Source organism: Ursus americanus, chromosome 21 (genome assembly GCF_024610735.1).
Source record: "Ursus americanus isolate L20-20 chromosome 21, mUrsAme1.1.p, whole genome shotgun sequence".
NCBI classification, from domain to species: domain Eukaryota; kingdom Metazoa; phylum Chordata; class Mammalia; order Carnivora; family Ursidae; genus Ursus; species Ursus americanus.
The window spans coordinates 23,051,032-23,075,212 of NC_142147.1; the positions used below are offsets into that span (position 1 = coordinate 23,051,032).

The 24,181-nt window shown below is 46.0% G+C and overlaps 2 protein-coding genes across 9 annotated transcripts in view; one reads left to right on the forward strand and one right to left on the reverse strand.

Annotated features, from left to right (window-relative positions):
- NFATC3 (nuclear factor of activated T cells 3) overlaps window positions 1–13,968 on the forward strand; it is a 120,604-nt gene extending 106,636 nt beyond the window's left edge. For 2 of the 4 annotated variants that reach the window (XM_045815004.2, XM_045815002.2), the window contains one exon: window positions 13,829–13,968. In XM_045815004.2, coding sequence (XP_045670960.2) covers window positions 13,829–13,950 — 122 coding nt within the window. In that variant the 3' untranslated portion in view covers window positions 13,951–13,968. Of the gene's footprint in view, window positions 1–5,977; window positions 6,082–13,828 lie in introns of all 4 variants that reach the window. The other 2 variants (XM_045815003.2, XM_087870518.1) reach the window with 2 other exon arrangements.
- Window positions 13,412–23,259, reverse strand: ESRP2 (epithelial splicing regulatory protein 2). 5 transcript variants are annotated; one of them, XM_087870519.1, is made up of 16 exons: window positions 23,062–23,259; window positions 22,845–22,973; window positions 21,272–21,385; window positions 21,048–21,162; window positions 20,672–20,770; window positions 20,398–20,452; window positions 20,217–20,327; window positions 20,009–20,141; window positions 19,880–19,922; window positions 19,418–19,719; window positions 19,090–19,302; window positions 18,786–18,984; window positions 18,453–18,639; window positions 17,980–18,145; window positions 17,798–17,903; window positions 13,412–14,064 (listed from the first exon to the last, which is right to left on the reverse strand). In XM_087870519.1, exons 1-15 carry the CDS (start codon window positions 23,257–23,259, stop codon window positions 17,814–17,816), a joined length of 2,154 nt encoding a protein of 717 aa, XP_087726645.1. In that variant the 3' UTR covers window positions 13,412–14,064; window positions 17,798–17,813. The 5 variants fall into 5 exon arrangements, with proteins under 5 accessions (XP_087726645.1, XP_045670964.1, XP_045670965.1 ...); XM_045815008.2 differs by lacking the exon at window positions 13,412–14,064 and having other exon boundaries at window positions 16,652–17,903; window positions 20,217–20,324; XM_045815009.2 differs by lacking the exon at window positions 13,412–14,064 and having other exon boundaries at window positions 16,652–17,903; window positions 17,980–18,071.
- Window positions 23,260–24,181: the final 922 nt, after the last annotated feature.

The following is a 24,181-nucleotide window of genomic DNA, read 5'->3' on the forward strand; positions in this document are numbered from 1 at the left end:
AACAGGAATACACAGGCACACATTCCATTACAGCAATGAAGTCATCACATACCACATAGCTCCACTGGAAAACTGCACTGTAGATTCATGAGAAAATGATAGTGACAAAGGCAAAAAAACATTTTAGGATTATTGTTGACAATTGCAGACACCCTTAAAAGTTGTCTGGAAAAAATCCTCATGTCCCTGATCATACTTCAAGAACTTCTGTGTAGAGTCCTATAGCCCTTGTAAGGTTTTGATCAGATGACTCATGATCTGGTTCAGGTTTTAGCTGGGCTGCTCTGGCTCCTAGTTAGAAAAAGGACTGTAGGGAAGCAAGGGCAGAAACAGGGAGACCAGGTAGGATGCTATTGTAGTAATCCAGGCCAGAAATGATTTAGACTAGGTGGTAGCAGTATAGGAGCTTTGAAATGGTCTGATTTTGGAGTATTTTATTTTTATTTATTTATTTTTTTTTTAAAGATTTTATTTATTTATTTGACAGAGATAGAGACAGCCAGCGAGAGAGGGAACACAAGCAGGGGGAGTGGGAGAGGAAGAAGCAGGCTCATAGCAGAAGAGCCTGATGTGGGTCTCGATCCCAGATCGCCGGGATCACGCCCTGAGCCGAAGGCAGACGCTTAACCGCTGTGCCACCCAGGCGCCCCTGATTTTGGAGTATTTTAAAGGTAGAGCCAATGGCATTAACTGACAGATTCCATGTAAGGTGTGAGAGAAAGAAGTTAAAATTGGCACCAATGTTTTTTTGGTTTCTTTCCTGAGAAACTTGAAAGATGGAGTTGCCATCAGCTAAGATGGGGAAGGCTGTGGGTGGAGTAGGTTTTGGAGAAAGTTGAGGTGTTCAGTTTCGGATGTGTTGCATTTAAGACAGTTGTTGAGCATTTAAGTGGAGATATCAAGTTGTCATTTGGATGAATGAGTCTAGAGTTTGAAGGTGAGTTACAGACTGAAGATATAAATTTGAGAGTTGTTGGCATGCAAGTGCTACTTAAAGCCATGACAGGGGCCCCTGGGTGGCTCAGTCGGTGAAGCATCTGCCTTTGGCTCAGGTCATGATCCCAGGGTCCTGGGATCGAGCCCCACATTGGGCTCCCTGGGCTCCCTGCTCAGCGGGGAGTCTGCTGCTCCCTCTGCCTCTGCCACTACCCCCTGCTTGTGCTCCCTCCCTCTCTCTCTCTGTTAAATAAATAAATAAAAAGATTTTATTTATTTATTTAGAGAGAGAGTGTGTGTGTGAGCAGGGGGAGAGGGGGTAGAGGGGGAGAATCTTTCAAGCAGACTCCCCACTGATTGAGGAGCCCAACGTTGGGCTCAGTCCCATAACCTGTGAGATCGTGACCTGAGGTGAAACCAAGAGAGTCAGATGCTCAACCACCCAGGTGCCCCTGTAAATAAAATCTTAAAAAATAAAAAACCCAGTGCATGAGGGTTCTAATTTCTCTACTTCCTTATTATTCTCCATTTTAAACACTTGTTATTTTCCATTTTAAAATAATAATAGCCATACAGAATGGATATGAGGTGGTATCTCATTGTGGCTTTGATTTACATTTCCCTAATAACTAATGACGTTGGGTGCCTTTTCATGAGCTTATTGATCATTTCTATTTCTTTTGAAAAATGTCTAGTCAAATCTTCAGCCATTTTTTCATTGTTTTTGTTGAGTTGTAGTTCTTTTATATACTTTGGAAATTAATCTCTTATCAGATATAAATATTTCTCCCATTCTTTGTGCTCTCTTCACTCTCTTGATAGTGTCCTTTGATGTTTTTAATTTTATTTATGTTTTCCTTTATTACTTGTGCTTTTAGTGTTACATTTAAATCATCACCTAATCCAAGGTCATGAAGATTTGCCCTGTGTTTTCTTCTTCTAAGAGTTACAGGGACTCTGGGTGGCTCAATCAGTTAAGTGTCTGCCTTCGGCTTAGGTCATGATCCCAGGGTCCTGGGATCAAGTCCCACATCAGGCTCCTTGCTTCGCGGGGAGCCTGCTTCTCCCTCTAACCCCTCTCCTTGCTTGTGCTCTCTCTCTCTTGCTCTCTTTCTGTGACAAATAAATAAAAATTTTTTAAAAAGAGTTTTATTATTTTAGCTCTTTTGGATGTGCCTGGGTGGCTCAGTTGGTTAAGCGTCTGCTTTTGGCTCAGGTCATGATCCCAGGGTTCTGGGATCGAGTCCCACATCGGGCTCTCTGCTCAGCAGGAAGCCTGCTTCTCCTCTCCCTCAGCCTGCCTCTCTGCCTACTTGTGCTTGCTCACTCTCTATCAAAAAAATAAATAAAATCTTTTAAAAACATTTTTAGCTCTTTTGTTTAAGTCTGATCAATTTTTTTATTATGTTAGTCACCATACAGTACATCATTAGTAGTCTGATCCATTTTGAGTTAACTTTGTATAAGGTGTGAAGTTGGAGTCCAGCTTCCATTCTTTTGCATGTGAATATCCAGTGTTCCCTGTACTGTTTATTAAAAAGACTCCCTTTTCCCCATTTAATGGTCTTAGAACCCTTGTTTGAAAGTGAATTGACCATATATTGTGAGGGTTTGTTTCTGGGCTCTCTGTTCTGTTCCTTTGGTCTGTGTGCCAGTATCACACTGTTTTGGTTCCATAGCTTTGTACTAAGTTTTGAAATTGGTTAATGTGACTCTTCTATCTTTGTTTTTGCTTTCAAAACTGTTTTGGCTCTTCATGGTTCTTTGAGATTCCATATGAATTTCAGGATTGTTTTTTCTATTTCAGTAAAAATGCTGTTGGGATTTTGTTAGGAACTGCCTTGAACCTTTCCATTGCTTTGGATAGTATTATCATCTTAATAATATTAAGTCTCCCAATCCAGGAACATGGGATGTTTCCGTTTGTTTAGAAACCTTAATTTCTTTCTACAGTGTTTAGTTTTTAGTGTACAAATCTTATGCTTCATTGGCTAATTCCTAAATATTTTATTCTTCTTGATGATATTGTTAATCGTGTTGATTTTTAAAGTTCCTTCTTGGGTTGTTCATTGAAAGTATTTAGAATACAACTGGGGCACCTGGGTGGTGCATTCAGTTAGGCGTCAGACTCTTGGTTTCAGCTCAGTTGGTGATCTCAGGGTTGTGGGATCGAGCCCCCTGTCAGGTTCCATGCTCAGCACAGAGTCTGCGTGGGACTCTCTCTCCCTCTGCCCCTCCTCCTTATTCTCTCTCTCAAATAAATAAATAAATCCTTTTTTAAAAAAAGAACATAACTGAATTCTGTGTGTTGATTCTTTTTTTAAAAGATTTTGTTTGAAAGAGAGAGAGAGCACGAGCTGGGGGGGAGGAACAGAGAGAGAGGGACAAGCATCCTCCACACTGAGCACCATCCCATGACCCTGAGATTACAACCTGAGCAGAAACCAAGAGTAAGATGCTCAACCAGCCCAGCCACCTCGGCGCCCCTGTGTGTTAATCTTACAACTGCTGACTTAATTTATGAGGGCTAACATTTTTTGTGTGTCAGTTCTTTCAAGCTTTCTATGTATAAGATCATTTATGAACAGAGATAATTTTACCTCTTCTTTTACAATTTGGATGCCTTTTATCTCTTTAGCCTAATTGCTCTAGCTAGAAATTCCAGAACCATGTTGAATTGAAGTGGCAAGAGTGGACATCCTTGTCATGTTCTTGATCTTAGAGGGAAAGCTTTCAGTATTTCACCATTGAGTATGACGTGGGTTTTTCATAAATGGCCTTTATCATGTTAAGGAAATTTCCTTCTATTCCTAGTTTAACGGGTGTTTATGAAAGTGAATTGAATTTTGTCACATGGCTTCTTCTGCATCAATTGAGATAATTGGGTAGTGTTTTATTCTTCATTCTAATGTGTAGTAAATTACATTCATTGCTTTTCATATGCTGAGCCATCTTTGCATTCTGGGAATAAATCTCCCTTGACCATGATACATAGTACTTTTAGTATACTGCAGAATTCAGTTTGCTAGTATTTGTTGAGGATTTTTGCATCTGTATTCACAGGGGATGTTGTGTAGTTTTCTTTTCTTACAGTGTTTTTGTCTGGCTTTGGTATCAGTAATGCTGGCCTTAGAATGAGTTAAGAAATATTCCCTCCTCTTTAATCTTTCTGGAAGAGTTCAGGAAAAGATTGGTATTGGGGCGCTTAGGTGGCTCAGTCCATTAAGCTTCTGACTCCTGATCTCAACTCAGGTCTGGATCTCAGGGTTGTCATAGGCCCTGCATGGGGCTCCTACGGGAGTCAGCTTCAAATTCTCTCTCTCCCTGTGCCCCTCCTCCACTTCACACATACACACACTCTCTCTCTCTCAAATAAATAAATCTTAAAGGAAGAAAGAAAGGATTGGTGTTAATTCTTCAAGTGTTTTGTCACAATTTTTGTGATAGGAATAAATGAATCAGGTATTTTTTGAAGCCGTCAACAGTGTTTCAAGGAGCTAGAAAGATGTCTTGAGGACTGCACATTTCCATAAGCACAATATGAAATTACCATTGCATAAATCAACTCATAAAAGTGACTAGGGTCTGCTGGCCTCTTAGCTTTGTTCCTGGGCTTGCTTGCTTCTTATTTATGTGCTGATGTATCTAGAATCACATGGTCTATACCCTCATGTCTGGTTTGAAGGATTCTGTTATGGAGATTGGGCATCCTCAGAAAAGAGACTTGACTATGTATATTCAGTCTCTAAAATACTTCACATACACTGTAATCCTTAAATCCTCTTTGAGAACTTGGTGAGTGATCTCGAATTTAGAAATAAAGAAGCTTAAGGCAGAAAAATTTTGCCTGTGAGCACAAAGGATTTCTGGCTTTTGTGTTTTATTTTGTTTTGACCCCTTAATTGAGGCTGCGTTTTGCACAGATTGGCTCCTCCTTTGTTTTACCTCCTTTATCAGCCTAAGACAAGGGCATTAATTATTGTTCACAGAGACTATATACAGATTCTTCTCTGCTTGGATAAAACAAGCATTCTTCTAGAATCTAAAAGGTTAGGTCCTTTTGTTTGAGATTGAATAAGCAACGGCCAAAAATAATTCCTTATAGGCCAAGGGAGGAGGCTCTGCATCGTTGTTTGGGCTCTCTAACTAGGTGTCTGAGTGTGTCAGCATTATCACAAAACTGACCAATGGTGACTCTTGAATATAGTGACTTTCAAACATTTTTGAAAGCTTTTTACAATAAGTTTTATAGCATGACCTAGTACATAACAAAAATATGTATACAACTAACATGAAGGTCTCAGAGGCCAATTCTTAACCTTTATTAAAGAAAATGCGGCCTGCTATCTTATGTTGTTCTGTTTCTTTTTAAAAAGATGCTGTTCTCAACTTGCTGAATTGATGTCATAACCTGCTAATAATTGTGGGCTTTGATTTAAAAAATATTCCTCCATGACCCTCAAATTTATCTGTGCATATAGTTTTCTGGGCTCCTACCCTTTAGGCCATTTTGATTCTGTGGTTTGAAGTAAAACCCAGGAGTTTCTATTTTTAAAAGTGCCCAGATAATTTTGATATAGCCATAGACAAGTTTTGGGGAACTACTGATAGATCCAATCGAATAAAAACTATTCTGTTTAAAACTAAATCTGTCACATAAAATTGCTGACACCAGGAAGCCTGGCTGGCTCAGTTGGTAGAGCATGTGACTCTTGATCTCGGGGTCATGAGTTCAAGCCCCACATTGGGGGTAGAGTTTATTTTTAAAATATAAGTAAATAAAATTGCTGAAACCATCATTGTGACTTTTAAAATTATTGCCCTTTTAATTTTAGGAAATAAATTAACCATTACCTAAACTCTCTGGACTCCAGTATTCTTATTATTTAATAAAATGTGGGGAGCCATTTTATGTAGTGACTGACAGATAAAGGATGGTTAAATTCCTCTTGATTATAGAAAAAACAGGCTGGGCATGTAGTAGATTAAGTTACTCTCTGGTTTGTTCCATTCAGTAGTGATGTTGTCTTCTTTGACACAGACCAGTTTATGTCTGACTTGGAACACCAGCCATCAGGTTCAGCAGAGAAATGGCCTAACCACAGTGAGCTCTCATGTCCAGCTCCTTTCTGGAGAATCTAGAGGGTGAGTGTTGATTGAAATGTGTCATTGTTTTTATACCCAAGTGCGGTATTTGCATGCAGTGGCTGGATTTGCATGTGCTACAGAGGATGGGGTACACACGGGCAATCTTCTTGGTAGGTCCACTCAGTATCTTTGGAGCTACACTTTGACTACTAGACTCTGCTTTTTAAATCCAACCACATTCAGGTTCTTACACTAGTGCTTATAAATTTAATCTGGGTTTGAATAGAAGGCAAGTGTTTAACTGAATTTATTAAATCAAAACAGAGAAGCCCGTCTATAAGAATTCTATGGCTTGGGGGAAAAAAAATAAAAGGATTCTATGGGTTGGGTGCTGAGTAAACCTGGTTACCAATCAGGTTGATAAGCCTACTGATTTCTGGTCATGTACTCTAAGTTTTGATGTGAGGCAGTATGAAACGGAAATTAGCAGGAAATTTTACCTATTTGTCACAGGCAACCTGGATCATTTACCCTTGAGTCTGCCTTGTGGGCCCATGTTTGCATTCCTGATAGTTCTTCTGGGATTTCATTTGCAAAGAATCCATAAAAATAAAGTCTGTGTGAGGGAGGGGCTGGGCCTCAGCCCTCTCTACCTCAGCAACCCACCGGGAACATAGCTCTCCCTCACTGTCACACAGTTTCTTTCTTCAAAGACTCTGAAAGCCACTTGAGAACATACGTGATTATAAATATACAAATTATATATTGTAAATATACAAATTGTATTGTATATTATGTATGTAAATTATAAATATACAAATTGTAATTCTCAAAATGCCATTTGAATGAAATTTTAATGAATTTAGATCTGGAAGGGGACTACCCAAATCTTTATATTTAGGATACTGAAGCCTCATCAGATGAGGCACCAAAACACTGGCTTCTCCCGGAAGCTGAGCCTACCCTGGTCTCACATCATTCTTGTCTCTAGTCATGAGAGGAATAAAAATGGCAACTAAATTCCTGTAACTCTCTAAGGAGAGTTATAACCCGAAGGGTTTTTTTTTTAATTGAAATGTAATTGACATACAATATCCTATTAAGTTTCAGATGTGCATCACAGTAATTTGATATTTTTATATATTACAAAATGATGCCCATGATAAGGCTAGTTACCATCTGTCACCATATAAAGTTATTATGATATCATTGACTATATTTCCTCTGCTTACATTACAACCCCATGACTTATCTATTTTTATAGCTGGAAATTTGTATCTCTTGATCCCCTTCACCTATTTTGACCACTCCCCTCAGCCTTCCTCCCTATAACCAGAAAGATTTAAATGAATTTCCTCATATTGTGGTTGAGAAGATCCATTGAAGAAAGATCAAGTAAATCACCCTAGTTATATCACAGCTGAACCAAAATTAAAGTTTTATCTCTTCTAGAGTTTACCCCATTGCTCTTCCTGTGTGTGAAGCAACAAGTAAGTTGGTCACTAGTGATCTTGGTAAGAAGTGTTTCTTTGGAATGAAGCAATCAGTGTATGACTAAGGAGTGAACAGGAGGTGAGAATAGAAACATGAAATAGCAGGCAGTGTATATAACTCCTTTAAGATGTTAAACAATAAAAGAAAAAATTAGGTATAGAGGGCTATGTAAGTTCTAGGATTTTTTTTGTTTGCTTGCTTGTTTAAGGTAGAGAGCTTTACCGTACTTAGTAACGATAAGAAAGATCCAGGAGGGAAGGTGGTGGGTAGATTGACTGAAGAGCTGGAAGGGTGCAGAAAATTTTTGGAGCAAGTCTTGAAGAGGCAAATATATAGGATCCATAGCACAGGTGCTGGAATGAGTTATGTGGATTTATGGTTCTGGAGCTCAGGTTGGGTCCCTGGAGGGCATAGATTTAGGAGTCAACAGTATATAGAAATGGACAAGATTATCCAGAGAAAATGTACAATATGCAAAAAAAAAAAATAGGGAGAAGGATGGAATCTTCCTATAATCTTAAAATTCTTCTGAATCCAACATCTTAAAACAAAAAGAAGTGGGTTTTGGTTTTTATTTTTTCACATTTCAGTTTTTGTTGATATAAAAGGATACATGCTGATACTTGAATACACTTTTAGGTACCTGTGTACTGTTTACTCAGCTGGAGATTTAATGTTTGTCTTTGAGGAATGTTTTGAGTTACAACCTGTTCTAGAGGAAAGACCTCTATGACACTGAGTATAGTATCACACACAAGAGATTTCTTAAAAAGAAAGAACCCTTAATAATAAGACTGATTCCCCTGTCAGGTGTGGTTTTAAAAAAAAAAACAAAAAGTGTCATAATTTTCCTTTACTAGTAGTAAAGCTACTGTTGAAAAGTGAAAGATACTGTCTAATCTTTGTGCATGTATTTTCACTTTGTCCTGTGGTTGAAAGCTGTCTAATGTTTAGGGTGAAATTTAAAATGACTTAGCTAAAAACTTGATAGAGCTCAAGCTGGTTATCTTGGTTCTTGCTTAAAATACTTAAGTATTCTTTCTGTTGTTACCTTTATGGTGATGAGTTTTATTTTTGTTAATAAATAAATAATAGTCTCTCTAATGGAGATTCCAAAGTACAATGGCTTAACCACTTTGGAAGTTTCTCTAACACTTCATGGTAATTCAGAGATCAGGATTCCTTTTATTTCATTGTTCCTCTGTTTCCTTAGGTATTATCAAAGCAGTTACCACTTTGACTTGAGTCTTAGCCCAAAGCAAGAGGTATGGGGGAAGGAAGGGAAGAAGTTATTGAGCCTGGGATAAGGAGGATGAACACATCACTTTTGTTCACATTTCATTGGAAGAAAACAAATTATATGGCCATACCTACCTACAAAGGGGAAGATGGGAAATGTAGTTTATAGCTAAGTGGCCCCATGAGTAGTTAAATTCACTTAAGAATGAATTAGAACAGTTAACAATCTACCATAGATACTTTCTAAATGTTCAGGAACTTTTTTTTGTCTTTAGTTTGAGAAGGTATGTTAATCAGATTTTGATAAATGCAAATTAATTGTTCACCTCATGACACAAATAGGTGAATTCAGTTATTTAATGTGTGTAGTTTAGTTGGTGTTCTTACAACTTATTAAAACCGAAAAGTACATCTTAGCAAAACTGTGTTATAGAATAATAAACTGTAAATACTAGATTTCTCATCCATTTAAACTCATTCCTATACTTCCAAATTTCTCTTATTTTTTCATTTCAAGTGGAATTCAGAAAATAATTGGAGCCTTTGTTTTATAAAAAATAGTGTCTCCATAAAATTGTTCACCAGAGAATGGATTATACCTTTAAACTTCGGGTACAAAAGGTGAAATCCAAACCTGGATGAATGTTCATTTCAGCTTCAAAATGAAATAACATATATAAATAGAGTCCAATTATACCCAGAAATCCTTTCCAGAAATGCTCAAGATGCTCAGATGCTAGTTAGAAAGGCCCTTTGGGCTTTTGTGTATAAGACTGTCTGCTCCAGGGGCAGTGTCGTGGGTTGCTCTGCCCCAGTCCACCTGGTGGTGAGATTTCATACCATACCATGCTTGTCAGCTCTAGCTCTGAAACCTTTAGCATTGGAAATAGCCCTAAATAGGAGACCTTTTGTTACTCAAACACCTCATTCTTGTGTATAGGAATAGCATTCCAGTGGACTGTTAAGTTGGATAGCAATTTTTGGATTAAGAAACTTGTTCTTACAGCAAATACTGCTGATGGCTCTGACTACTTCTGTTGTGGTATCACAGGTGATCCATGTGTTGGGGAAGCGGGAGTTGATGGCAGCTGTCACAAGTGGGCCAAATGCCGTGACCTACATAACCTGTTAGCATGGGTGTTGAGGGCTGTTGACTCTTCTCCTAGGCTTTTAATTCACTTTACTCTTTAAAGGAGGGAAATGATAACATTGCATAATAGGGGCATAAACTCTTTCTGCTCTTAAATTGATGAAAAAAAAAATAAAGCCACCTCACATATTTCCTGGACTAGGGTTTAAATAAATGAATAAATTCATGCATATATATTCAAAAGAAAGTAGAAAATGAAATTGCAAGCAGTATTTTTAAGAAATAATGTCAAATCACTAAGTTTTTTTAATCACTAAGTTGTACATCTGAAACTAATATAAATATGTGTCAGCTATACTCAAAAAAAAGAGAAATAATTGGGGCACGTGGGTGGCTCCGTCAGTTAAGCATCTGCCTTTGGCTCAGGTCATGATCCGAGGATCCCAGGGAATGAGTCCTACATCGGGCTCCTTGCTCAGCAGGGAGCCACTTCTCCCTCTGCCTGCCACTCCCCCTGCTTGTGCGCTCTCTCTGTCAAATAAATAAATAAAATATTTTTTTAAAAGAAATAACTTACTGTGTTTATCAATATTGCTAATAATATACATCATAGATTTGTTTGCCAGTAATAATTTTGACTTGCTTTAGTTGACACTGAAATTTTGGCTGGTTGCAACAGAAAGCTATTGCAGGAATCCAGAGGTTGGAGCCTGAGCCCTGAGCCCCCAGCCTCAGGGAGAAGTGAGAGGCAGAGAAGAGCCGCGGACACTGTGCCATACTGCTCTCAAATCATTGCTAAAGGGCAGCAAAAGGACCACTTTGTTGTAGTTCTGACTCCTTGTCCTAAAATTCATATTCAGTATTCACTTGTAGCAATTATTTGAGCATAATTTTAGTTTTTCCAAGTTCCCAAATTATATTAAAGTATTCAGTTGGCCAGTGATTGTATTCAGCACACAGTATGTACCAAGCACTAAGGGTTCAGTGAAGAACAAGATAGGTAATAAGGTCCCTGCCCTACTGGAACTTATATCTACTGATTATTATGTATTAATATTCTGTATTAAAGTATACTTGAGTACAGTCAGCTTGAGTGCCTCTTTGTGGAAAATCTTCCTGGCTTTATCATAGTCTTAAAATCCCAAACAGTCAAGAACCTTCCAGGTTGCTTCAGCTAAGTGAGGTTAGGCACCACAGGCAAAAGAACAGAACTTTGATAAGGGGGAGCAGAAACAAAATAGCTTTAATCAGGCTTTTGCTATAAACAGCATTACCTGACTACCTCAGAAAATGATGTGTTTACTTTGTCGTCAGAGTACTTGGTGGGGATGCCTGGGTGGCTCAGTCAGTTAAGCGTCTGCCTTCAGCTCAGGTCATGATCCCAGGGTCCTGGGATTGAATCCCACATCGGGCTCCTTCTTCAGCAGGTAGCCTGCTTCTCCCTCTGCCTGCCGCTTCCCCTGCTTGTGCTCTCTCTCTCTCTGTCAAATAAATAAATCTTTTAAAAAAAAAGTGTACTTGGTAAGTGGGTGGATAGTGCTGGATATCATACCCTCATCCTCAAGAAAATGTAAGCATTGACTTCCTCATAAAGACACAGGAAAACAATACATCATGTGTTTTTTTACGATGATAGAACACCATTTCTAATCACCTTGTAGATTTAAAACTTGAACAGTGAGGTAATTTAAGAAGGTGTGTTGCATGGCAGCTTGGAACATCTCTGAAGTTACCATCCTTGGAAGGGATAAGCGTTGGGAAAAGATGATTGCCAGCTGATACTCGCTTCTATATTTGGCTTGTTGCCACTGCTGGGAGACCTGTCTAAAATAGACACTGTCAAAATAAAAATCAGATGTCATGCATTAGTCTTAATAACATCGTCTGGTCCCTTTCCTACCCCTCTACCTAGTGAACTTTCAGTATATTAGTTCCCAGTAGTTTCCAAGTAATTGTATTGAATTAGGATCCGTTTATTCAGTCATCAGAAATTGGTATTTCCTCATTAGTAATGTCCTTGCCCTTCAGGAGCTCACAAGCTACTTGAGAGACAGATAATGATGCCCCCTATCAGTAATTCAATGTGGTGAGTTACGTGAAGAGACCACGTGCAGAGATCATGGGCCATCCTTGTGCTCTGTCTTACGAGTCTAGCCTATAGACCTACACATGGAGTCCACACTGAAAACACTGTTCCTTGCTTGTAATTGGCTTGGAATGACAGGTGCCAACGGCTGCCTTTTCTGTTTTTGTCCCTTTTATATTCTCTCTTTCCTGTCTTACTCTCAACCATACTCCCTTTCCCTCCCCATGCATCTTAAAATGTTGTGAAGATTGAAGATACAAATTTCAGTTGTAAACTCTCATAGATGCTCAATAAATTTTTGTGAGGTGAATCTTAGTTCCCTTCTTACAGCCATAAGAATTTGAAGAATTTTTTAAATTACCTATAGACAGAGTAGATGTTAATACTTGAAGATTTTTTAAGCGATTGTTAGTGTCTCCTTTGCTCTATGATCACATCATATTCTAAGTGTAAAATTTTTTTGTCTTGGCCTATTTTCATTTATAACAGCTGGTCTGAAATGTAATTCATTACTATAAAACTCACCCTTGAAAATATACCATTCAGTGGTTTTAGTATATTCACAGAATTGTGCAACTGTCACAACGATCTAATTTTAGGTAATTTTCATTACTCCAAAAAGAAAAAAAAAAGAAACCCCATACCCATTAGCAGTCACTCCCTATTCCTTCCTCACCATAACTCCTGGTAACCACCTATCTATTTGCTGTCTGTTCTGGCCATATACAAATGGAATCAAACAATGTATGATCTTTTGTGTCTGGCTTCTTTCACTTAGCATGTTCTCAAGGGTCATCTATGTTGTAGCATGTATCAGAACTTCCTTCTTGTGGCTAACGTTCCACTGTATGGATAGCCCTCGTTTCGTTTATCCATTCATCACTTGGTAGACATATGGGTTGTTTCCACTTTGGCGCTATTGTGAATAATGCTGCTGTGAACTTGTATTCTAGTACAAGGTTTTATGTGGATATATGTTTTCAGTTCTTTTGAGTATATGCCTAGGAGTATAATCTTTAGTTGATAAAGCAAAGAATTTTCATTTCAAAGCAGAGAATTCTCATGAGAGAACTAAAGGTTCTTACGAGGGGGAATATGGGGCATTCTTTTTTTTTAAAGATTTTATTTGAGAGAGACAAAGATAGTGACATAGAGCGTGAGGATGATAAGCGAGCACAAACGGGGAAAGAGGGAGCAGCAGGCTCCCCGCTGACCCTGGGATCATGACCTGAGCCGAAGGCAGCCACTTAACCCACTGATCCACCCAGGCGCCCTGGCATATTATTTTCTATACTGGTTCCTCAAGATTGAAGTTTTTTGCACTGGACTTCACAGAGCACTATGTTCCTTGAAATGCTTGGCTTGTCATAGAAACCAAAAGAAAATCAAGAGTCTTTTCTGAAAGGATGAGAACCCATGCCCCCAACATAATAAACGATGCTTGTATTAGCATAAGGTAACAAAATAACTCCCAAATCTTCCTTTAGTCTTATCAGAACATTTATTTGCATTCACTTTACATACAGAGTACACCACAGGAATCAGAAGGGGAAAACCCTCCTAAAGGGATGCAAATTAAGGAAAAGTTAGATTAACTTGAACTCATTTCAGATGTATTCTGTCTTCTGCTCTAGAGCGTAAGCTTTTAGAGTGATGGTAAGAATGTTTCCTGTTCTGAGCCAACTCCCTTCCCAACCCAAACTGAACTGAAAGGGAAAAAGAGGGGTCTGGAATGTTGTCTCCATTCAGATTAGGAGCAGGCTTTAAGCACTGCATTTACCTTTACAGAAAACTTTGGAAAGGGAAAAATGTCTTTGAAATGGAACTCACCATTGAGCATCATATGGTCAGTCACACAGAGGTCACTAATCATTCTCCTTTTTCTTGTTTTTCAGTGAACGAGATAATTGGGAGAGACATGTCCCAGATTTCTGTTTCCCAAGGAACAGGGGCGAGCAGGCAGGCTCCCCTCCCGGGGCCCGATTCCCTGGATATAGGAAGATCCGATGGGCTCTGACAGTGCTCGCTGCAGCCATGTGTCCACCACCATGTACTTCTCAGCATGTTTCTCTCCTTGGACCTTGGGTTTCCAACTCTGTGGCCTTCAGGACTGGCACCAGGAGTTGGGTCACTGTATGTGGGGAAAGCAGGATTCCTCCACCTCAGGCCTTGGGTATATTTTGTAAAAGAACAGGAGCAGCATAGACTGAGCTTTGGGGAAATGAGCTTTGCTTTTTATATTTCAATAGGATACTTTTATATGATGGGTGCTTTGAGTGTGAATGCAGCAGGCTCTCCATTTCAGAGTTGCTGCTTTTGCAAGTGACCTGGTTGCTTAGCTATGATTGGTGATTTGTATTCCTTTATGGTCATTTGAAGGACTCTTTAGCTTTGATGACATTTTTAAAGTAGGAACTTTTGATAAAACCTTCCAGAGGCAAACATGAAAGAAAAAAAATTGTCCTAAGCCCACACCTATGCCTCAGAAACTCAGCATGTCCTAAAGCCTTTCATAGATTTATAGGAAATAAAGCCAAATGTAGCTCATACCTCTTTATAAAAGTAAACTGTTAAAGTGAGAAGAGACCATTCCAATCATTGATGTGTTGGAATATAAATGACATTCCAGAGCATAGCCTTTTTGTAACTTTCTAGGTAATCTTCCTGCAGTCTCTCCATACTGACTCCATGTTGAAATTGCTTTTTTCCCTCAGGGCCTTGGATAAGATAGCTACAAGTAAGGTGACTTTGAAAGGTGGGTTTTTTAGCATGGTAGCTTTAATATCCTGCCATCCTGAAACAAGTAGGCTGTGGAGTGCTTTTTCCTTTCGTGTCCTCTGGTCCCAGACCTTTTCTAACTGGGAGTATCTGCATTTGGCTGCTCTGTAACCTTTAAAGCCACAGCCTCATGATGGTTTAGGCAAATTTGCTGGTTCTGACTCATTTCTAGAGGCCAGGCTGTGTCAGAAGCTAAGCAGAAATGAGCTATGCTTCAGAATAAGAGCAGAGAAAATACATGACTCCAGAAGGGAAGCTTTAAAGATTCACAATGGCATGGAAGGCTTATCCCTCATTCTGTTTACAGCCTAAAGTGAGTCTGGCCTACCCTTGTCTCATCTGCATGGTCTAAAAACCAGCCTTTTCCCCAAAAGGCTTTGAGGCAAACCCAGACATGAGTTAGCATCATAGATCTGACCCTCCACACCAAAGATGCCCTGGTGCTGCTGCTGGTGAGGCTGGTGCCCAGGGCAGGGGCCAGCAAGAAACTCCAGCCTGCTCTCTACCAAAGGAGGTGCCCGAGTTGGGTGCTTTTTCCAAACCCTGCCCTTCCCCCTCCCTTTAATGGGATTAGTACCTATTCCAAGGCTGGGCCTATTTCAAAGCACCTGAACTTCACAGTATGTTTTCAAATGAAATCATTTAATTTATTCAGGAAGGACATTTTTGAGTGCCTATATGTGCGACAGTGTACTGAGTTGGTCAAGGGCTTGATGTTGTTACTCCAGGGGATTATGAGTCCTAGATGCTAGGACTTCTCTATTGAGGCCAAGTAAGGCCTGGGCAGGGGGAGCGGCTCATTGCCCACCACCTCTAGTCAGCCATGTAGGAGCTGTTGACCTACAGGATAAAGAAGTATGGTCTTTTTTTTTTTTTTTTCCCCTTCAAATGATGATGATTTAGATTTTTCCCCTAAACCTAGTTAGAGAAAAATGTCCTTCAGCGAATCACTCTGGTCCCTCCTGGGGCTGGGTGTTTTCCTATTTCCTTTAGTAAGTTTTGTGTCAGAGTGTGGATAGTGAGATTTGCTTCAGGGCCTGTAGTTGGCAGCCCACAGCTCCCTTTGGAGGGGTTGTGAGACATGAAGTTCCAGACAGCTGGCCAGACTTGCCTCCACGCTTCTTGCCCTGGGGTAGCTGCCTCACATGGGGTTCTTCTTGCAAGAGTTCCCCTTGCAAGACCCGTTGGGGGTTGCTCTGCTGCCCTCAGGAATAAAAGCCTCTATGATCCAGAGTTGCTATGCACCAAATTTTGATGCCTTTTAAATACCTTGATGCCTGTAGCACTAGAAATGCTTTCCTATTTAAAATAAAAGTTAAATTTTAAAAGAGCTTTGTATACTATATAAGCGGTCTTGTATCATTTTGTAAAGTCTTTGGTTTAAGAATCAGTATTTTTTGGCTTTGCAGGTAAAGACTTTAAACTTCTGTGCAGCGTAAGTGGTGCTAAAGCACACATTCATTGGACGATGCAACTGACTTCTAGTGGCAACACTGAGCAACCGGGCACGTCCTGGCACCTACCCCTACCCCTTCCACCCTGTGCTACATCTTGGTTTGAGGAATGGGATAAGCAGCCTTCTACTTACTAGAGATACAGAGAAACATGGCTGAAGACAGCTCGAAAGGGACCAGATGTCCTCTCTTCAGGTTCATGTGTGGTGTTGCTGCATGAAGAACAGCCCATGCCTGCCCAGGGCTAACCACTATCACAGGAGCTCTGCTGGATCTGAGCATGAAGTTCTGGGGTGGTGCTTTTGTTTTTCTAAATATTTATTTATTTTAAGGGGGGAGAGAGGGAGAGGAAGACCTCGAGATCACGACCTGAGCCAAAACAAAAAATGGGACGCTTACCCAGCTGTGCCACCCAGGCGCCCCCTGGCTTTGAAGCCCTGTTTTTAATATTCAGAACAGATAGTCATCTTTAAGGCTCAGATGGCCTCAAGTTCAAACACTGTATTTTATAAAATGGGCGATGTACAGTTAGGGAATTGGTTCTGTTATGTTTACAGCACTTGGGATTGTGTTTTCTGACACTTTTGTATTTTAAAACCTTTTATAGATAGGGGTGTAGTGCTCCTTAGATAACAAAGGGAAGAGCCAGCAATTCATGTTCCTCAGTTACAGGGCTGAAATAATAAACAGTGACAGGTTAACAGTGTCCTTGAAATCTGCCTGAGTCTTCCTCTGCCTGGGGCAGGTGTGGAGCCCCACACACTGGGGTCCAAAGCTAAGGGCACTTTGGCTTTTAAGAAGTCCACTTGGTTAGGAACCTTTTTTTATTTTACGGAGGAGTGAGTAGTAGAGTTCCAAATTCCTTCCGAAGCTTCAGTTCTGTACCCTCTAGTGGGTGCAAAGGACATTCCACGATGTTTGCTGAGTTCAGGACAACTGGCCTGCCCAAGGTGTGCATGAAAAGTAGGCAAAGTCCCCTTTAAAATTTAAGCCTGAGTTTTTGTGTGAGGGCCTCCTGCCCCCTAGTGTCCTCTGGGGATACTGCAGTACAGTCCATCCAAACACCTAGTGATTTTGCCACCTGATAGTCCTTGTGCCAAGCTGGAGGAGAGCTAGCATCCTTAGACCCCTGGCACAATGTGGCCACCAAGGATCAAGTATCCTGGGGGCTGGGGCCAGCATTCTCTGCCTCCTTGCCCCCTACCAGAAGGGAAAGGGAAGGCAGAACATTGGGATCTTTACTCAGAAGCTCCCAGGAGTCATACATTGAAGGCACCAAGGCTTACATTTTTAAAAAGCAAGCATTAGCCTGCTGTGGACATCAGCCCCCACAGTACCTGTGGGTATGAGCCATAGCCAAAACCGACCAAAGGCGCTCTCGGTGCTACTCAGGAGGCCCAGATCAGGCCACTGGGAGCAGGGTAACACCATTCCACACCCAACCCTGCATGCAGCGTCCAGCCATCATCTTTGGGATGAACAGACACAGCAACAAGTGGGAGATGGAGCTGGGGCTTGCGCTTCTCTAGGTGCCTTCTCAGAGTTCTGACAAGCCCAGAAGAAGCCACCTGGTTGAGGGTACTGGTTCTCTGGACGCCACGAGAGACATGTTAGACATCAGTCAGCTCTTACCTCCTGGCTCCCTCACCTACAAACACACCCACTCTTTGGGGGCCTGTAGCACAGTGCGAGGTGGGTCACCAACAGGCATCAAACTGGTGTAGTCATCAGGGGCTAACTGCAGAAGGGAAAGAGATTTAGGGGAGGGAGCTCCAGACTCAGCCAGGTTCCCAAGCCCTCCAGCCACACCTCACCTGATAGGCCTGGAAGATGCTGAGCAGATCCTTCATACCAGCTGTATATGGGACACCCTGCATACGGACCAGGGCTCCTGGCTGGGACAACACTGAGGTGGAAGCAGAGGCCAGGGCAGCAGGGGGTGTGGTGAGGTAGCCCACAGTGGTGGGGGAGACTGGGGGACTAGGACGGGAGAGGCAGGGATTTAGAAGTGCTGTCCCACCTATGGCCTAGACCAAGACCTGCCTCCCTCTTCCCCCGTCTCTGCCTTATACTTAGTTCAGTCCTCCTCCCTAAAACCTGTCTCCAGAGTCCTCTCTACTCTAATTTGTACATGGTATCCTCCAGACCTTACCTGTCACTCCCTCATCCATCTCAGATGAAGTCCCAGCTCTAACAGACCTTGGATTATCTGGTCCAGGAAGGGGATCATGACCCTCCCTCACAACAGAATGGGGGCAAGACTATGGCGTTTCTTAGCGGCTGGTACCTGGGGTAGTAAGCTGTGTAGTTCATGTAGAGTTGAGTGGCTGGCCCTGGGTAGTAGGCAACAGGGGTAGGGGCAGCAGGCACCCTGGCAGCCGGGAGCAGTGCTGAAGAGGGATACAGGGCTGCCGTCTCAGCGGGAATGAGCGTTGGGGTGGCCTGGAAGGTGGCGTAGGTGGGTGGTGAGAGGCCTGGAGGCAGAAGTAGAGAGTGCATCTGCAGGGAGCCCAGCACTGCCCTGGGTGAGGCAGTCAGAAGAGAGTCCCCACTGTAGAAAGTGAGGGTTAGAACAGCTTGGCCCCCACATGCCTCGTTTCCCAGCCCCTGGGACACTCACAGGGCAGCTTGCAGGGTGGAGGGGACATGCCACTGCGGCCCAAGGTGCCCCCCATTAGCACACGGCTCATCTCCTCTGTGGAGCAGGGGACCACTTCCACATAGCGTTCCTTCATCACTTTCTTATGGCAACGCTGAGCAGCAGCTAGGGCCCGCTCTGCCGATGTCATCTGGATGAAAGCGTCGCCCGATGGCCGGCCCTGTGCACACAGTGGTCTTATAAACAACCTGGCACGTGCAAGAGTGCCTCCCTCCCAACCTCACAGCCCTCTCTGTGTAGGTCTCCCCACTGGCAGCAGCCTCACCTGCTGGTTGAGCACCATGTGCACACCGTGGGGCCGGATGTCAGCAGCTGCCTCCCCCAGGAAGCTCAGGATGTCTTCGATGGTGGCTGTGTAGGGCAGGCCTCGCAGGCGAACGCAATCTCTCCCGGTCCCGGCTGCCAGTGGGAAGGGGATGGGGAGCAGTGGAGTGGTGAGCGTGGGAAGGAGCGGGCTGGATGCGTAGCGGTTCAGGACCTGGCAAGGAAGGCAGCAACAGGCCGGTCATGCCAAGCAGGGCAGGGGTACGGGGATGGAAGGGGGACCCTGGAGGAGAAGCACGTGGTGGGTAGGGGGAGCCCTGGGTGCTCACCTGCTGCACCTCAGCTGCAGTGCTCCGGAAGAGTTCAATGTATCGCTTACCCAGTATGCCCTTGTGCCTGCGCAGCGCAGCCTGTGCCAGCTCCTCACAGGCAAAGAGGGCAAAGGCATCACCAGTGGGACGGCCGTCAGGGTGGCGCACAAAGAGCAGCCCATCAGCACCCCCTGTCACCGGGCACTCGGGCCCCAGAAAGCCTAACACGTCCGCTGGCCCAGCAGAGAAGGGCAGTCCCCGCAGCCGCAGTATCACTTGGTCTTCCCGTGACAGGAAACGAGCCACCTCTAGTGACGTGCCTTGGTGAGAGGCATGGGAGTCACCTACTGACCCCATTTGTGCCGTTCCAAATACCCACCTACACTTGGCACGCAGGGGAGCAGAAAGGCAGGGGGCGGTGGGCAAGTGGGACACAGATCAAGAACCAGGGGAGCTACGTGCTGTCGGGAGCACACTCACCCCCTGCGATCTTGACAAACTCCTCTCCTGTTGCTTTATATACCTGTGGGGACAGCAGGAACAGCCCGTGGGTCTCCAGCCTGGCAGGCCTCAGCTCTGCCCTGCTTCACTCCCAGCCCAAAGCCCCACCTCGATATAGCGAATGCCCATGTGGTGCTTGTGTCTCTGCAGCGCTAGGTCCCGCTGCTCGCTGTCCACAAAGCGGATGAGGGCCTCGCCATTTCTGCGGCCCTGGGCGTTGAGGCAGAGTGCTACGCCACCCCTGCGGAGCCAGTGCTGCGTTAGTGCCTCCTGGGCAGGCCTGCCCTCCTGAGCCCACCATTCCTGCCATACCCACCTGGCAATGTTGAGTCCTTTGAAGAACCGAGCCACATCCTGATCTGATGACTGCCAGGGCAACCCACGGGCCCGAACCACAGTCTCACTGTCCACCACATCGGCCTTGCTGCTGTGGGGGCAGGGCACAGAGTCAGAGCTGTCCAGCTACTGGCACCCCCGACCCCTGCCCGCACACTCACCAAGGACCTGTTTCATATTTCTGCTTTACCACCTCTGCCTTCGAAAACAATTGACCTGAGAGGAGATGGCATGGGGGTCAGCAGGGTCTGGTGGAGGGGGGTCTCCCCACCAAGCTCTGCAAAAAGAGGACAGTTGAGGGGGATAAGGAGGTGACAAAGGAGCTTCTACCTGTGGTCTCTCAAAGAAGGTAACAAGTGGGGACGGGGATTTTGAGGAAGAAAGAGGCAGACATTCACCCTGAGAGCGGGTGACAGGTGGAGAAGGGCACCTTACCACTGGACCCTTCGAGCAGGTGGAGGATGACAGCTACCATTGTCTTCACTTCCCAGACCCCAAAGTCATCCTCTGTGGCATCTGTCTCCAGCCCCAAGTCTATGAGCAGAGAAATAACAATGAGGAAATCCCAACATGAGAGGCCAGCACATCTGTTTTGATCCAGCCCATATATGCCCTTACAAGTCCCCATCCCAGACATATGCAGACGTATGTCCCTATTTCAGACACACCCCAGCACAGATACAGAGGCATGTGTCCTCAAGGACTCGACAGTCATGTAAACTCGCATGTGTTTATATAACCCTCCAGAATGCACATACTCAAAAACAGCCTACAGCTCCCCGCCACCCTAACCCTTCTGGGTCACAGATACCCTGTGCCATGGTGGCCACGGTGAGCTCCCTGGCAGGGCAGGCGCTTGGGTGCTGCACATGGAACTCTCTGCGGAGGTCGTAGAAGGAGAAGAAGGTGTCGGGGAGCACCAGGTTCTGGGGGCACATGGGAGTGGGCGTGAATGGGGAGAACTGAGCTGCCCTGCCCACCCCCATGACAGGGGTCCTGGGAACCCTACCCCCTGTTGTGCCCTCAGTGGCATACCTTCCTGGAGGCCTCGGGGTGCAGGACCTGTCGCAGCAGCTGCTGCCCATCAGTGCACAGCATGTAGGGGCCCCCGCCTAGCAGAGCCACATCCCCGCTCACCAGCTGTGAGAACTGGGGATAGGGAGTGGGGAGAGACAGACACAGACTCACAGCTGATCGGGCAGGAGGAGGGAGGGCACAGGCAGGGCCCAGGCTGCAAAGCCGGTTCAACTAGATGTTCAGCCCTACCCTGCCTGGGGAGGAGTTGGCCACAGGCGTGGGACCTGGTTCTGTGTCCCTTTTCTCCCCCAGTCCACTGTCACTTTCTCCAGGCCAAATGGGGGCAGTCACATATCACCCAAGCCCCCATCACACACACTCCCAAGAGTCTGGAGTGGGGCCAGAGCAAACACCTGGTGGAGTGGGACAAGCAGGTGGGAAGGGGCGGGGCAAAGCAGGTTAAACCTGTCCCTGACCAGGCACCACCCTCAGACAGGTGGGGGAGGCCCAATTCTGCCTGAGGCCCAGCTGGCTCATGGTCAATGGCAGCCCCGCCTCTAGGTCTGACCAACCGAGGGGCAGAGAAAATCCAAGGACAGAGCTCCACACCTGGACGCCAGGGGCAGCATGAGCTTTGACCCACACCCTATCGACCGGCTGGCACTGAGCTGTTTGCTCATAGAGGGGGTGGCACTTCTCAATCTGCCCAGCCCCCCAGCCTTCCTCCGTGCTGGAGAACAGGTACAAGCACTAGGCACAGGCCGAGAGCGGGCCAACCCAGTTCTCCTTCAGCACACTCCCCAAGTAGGGTCTAGCCTGGGAGCCCTTCTGCGAAAGGATCAGGTTCAACATCTTTGCACCTCATCAGGAACCACCGCAGTTGGAAAATAAAAGAATTTGTGCGTGTAAAGCACTTAAACTCATTACACTCAGGAGTCAGGCACAGGGTGAGTGCCGTAGTGAAGATAAGAAAAAGAAAACAGCAACGGGAACCGCCTCCCACTTCAGCCGGGGCTGGGAGGCACCCTGGGCCTTTGCACTCAGGAGACAGGTAGCCTTCAGGCGGGGTCCGGACAGCGCCCACGCCTGGCCAGCCGGCCGGGACAGGCCTAGACGAGCAGCTTACACCTGGCGGCGTCTGCCTCTGAGGCAGACCCCGCCCTACGCCCCCGCTCCAGCGTCTCCCAGGCGGGTGGGTGGGCCGAGGTCGCCGGCGGCAGGGACCGTGACCTATGGCCAAGACCAGGCCCCTCGGCCCTTTTGGCTTCCGGCCGCTGTTCTGGGAGACCTGGCCCAGCAGGTTCCCAAAGGCGTCTCAGCCTCACAGCCCCGCCGGCCCTGGGAGGGGTCTCGCAGCTTCCATCCCACCGCGTCAGTAGGAGTGGATCCCTGGAAAGACTGAAAAGTGAGGTGCCCCCAGGAAGGCCCGGCACACGCGGGAATCTCTGCAACTTTTAAACAACAGGAACTCGTCCTACCGCCCAGGCCAGTTGGTCGCAGCACGGCAGGCCTTGCCTCACGCCGCCTCTCCCGCTGAGAAATGTCCCCGCGGCCCGGCCATGCCTCCACTCGCCCGGGCCCCAGCACTCACCTGCTGCAGCACCTTGTCCAGCGGCTCGGCCCGCGCCAAGCTGTCGGCGCTCAGGCCGCTCGCCTCGCGGCACTGCGGGCTCAGTGCGGCCGCCTCGGCGCGAACCAATGACTTGTGCAACGTCCCCACCTACGAGCGGCGGGGGAAACCGATGAGCCACTGCTCCCCTCGGATCCTGAAACTCCTAGGGACCCCACCAACCCCCTTCTCACCGTACCTGACGGCTTCGCGGCTCCACCACTTGCCAGACTAAGAGGATCAAGTCGGTCTCGTCGGAGCCCAGGTCCGGCCCCAACGCACCGGCCGTGGCTCCGAACAGTACGACCAGGGGTCCAGGCCCGGGGCGGGGGTCGGCGGCGCAGTCTGAGGTGGGGTTCGGGCCCGGGGGCGGTGGCTGGGGAGGCGGCGGAGTCATGGCCGCAGAGGAAGAGGGCGCTCGGCCAGACACACGCGGACCGACGAGGCGCACGCACGCACCGGCCGACGGCAGACACGAATCAGCTTGGGCGGGACACCGTGTGTCGGGGGCGGCACCTGCGGCCGGGCTGGCGCAGTGGGCGCTGCTGAGACCCGCCCGCGGCGCCCCGTGGGGCGGGGCGGCTACTGGCCCCCGCCCTCTCCGGGCGAGTTACCTGTCGGCTCCGCCGGCCACGTGACCGAGGGCGGCCCCGGGAACAGAGGGGGAAGGCCGCTAGAGCCTAGCCCAGAGCGCGCGCGCTCAGACGCCGGGCCTGGGAGCGCGCTCACGGCCCGGACTCCCGCCCGGTCAGAGGCCTTACCTGACTCGATCTGGTCCTCCTCTCTGTCCCTCCCCACCATGAGGCCGGAGCCAAGAAAAATGCAGAAACAGGGGCCTTCTGCAGCCCGTAGGGGTCACATGGGATTTGTGAAAATCACCAGGAGGCAGTCTAGAGGCCTTGTCATGACGGCCGGTCTGGGGGTGATAGAAGTCACCGAAGAGGGCGGTGAATTACTGGAGAACACCCAGAGGCCTGTGGAGAGGTGGTCACCAGAGGCCAACTGGATTGGGGGGGAGGGTCGGGGATCAGCAAAGTTTCTTAGAGCCTTGGGTCGGAGGACCAGAGGTCACGGGGCTGAGCTTGTCCACACACGTGTGAAGGCCTGGCCTTAGCCTGGCTCCAGTAAGTGCCCGCGGTGCCAAAACACTCTAGGTGGTGTGCAGGCCTCGGTGCTGGGGAAGCAGGAAGCGCCCCGCTCCAACTCCAGAGAGCGCCACTCTAGACGGGGCTGAGCCGGATGGTCTGGGCATGGAGCCTCGCCTCTACCCCACGTGGAGACTGCTGTCTGTTTTCGTCGCCCTTCCCGCCCTTCCCGCC

Excerpts from the sequence above, each read along its gene's own strand:
- ESRP2 (XM_087870519.1), bottom strand. The coding sequence starts at position 23,259 with ATGACTCCGCCGCCTCCCCAGCCACCGCCCCCGGGCCCGAACCCCACC. Across the intron at positions 21,386-22,844 it reads TGGACAAGGTGCTGCAGCAG|TTCTCACAGCTGGTGAGCGG; the intron begins GTGAGTGCTGGG and ends CCCTATCCCCAG. Across the intron at positions 20,142-20,216 it reads AAAGGACTCAACATTGCCAG|GGGTGGCGTAGCACTCTGCC; the intron begins GTGGGTATGGCA and ends CTGGCTCCGCAG.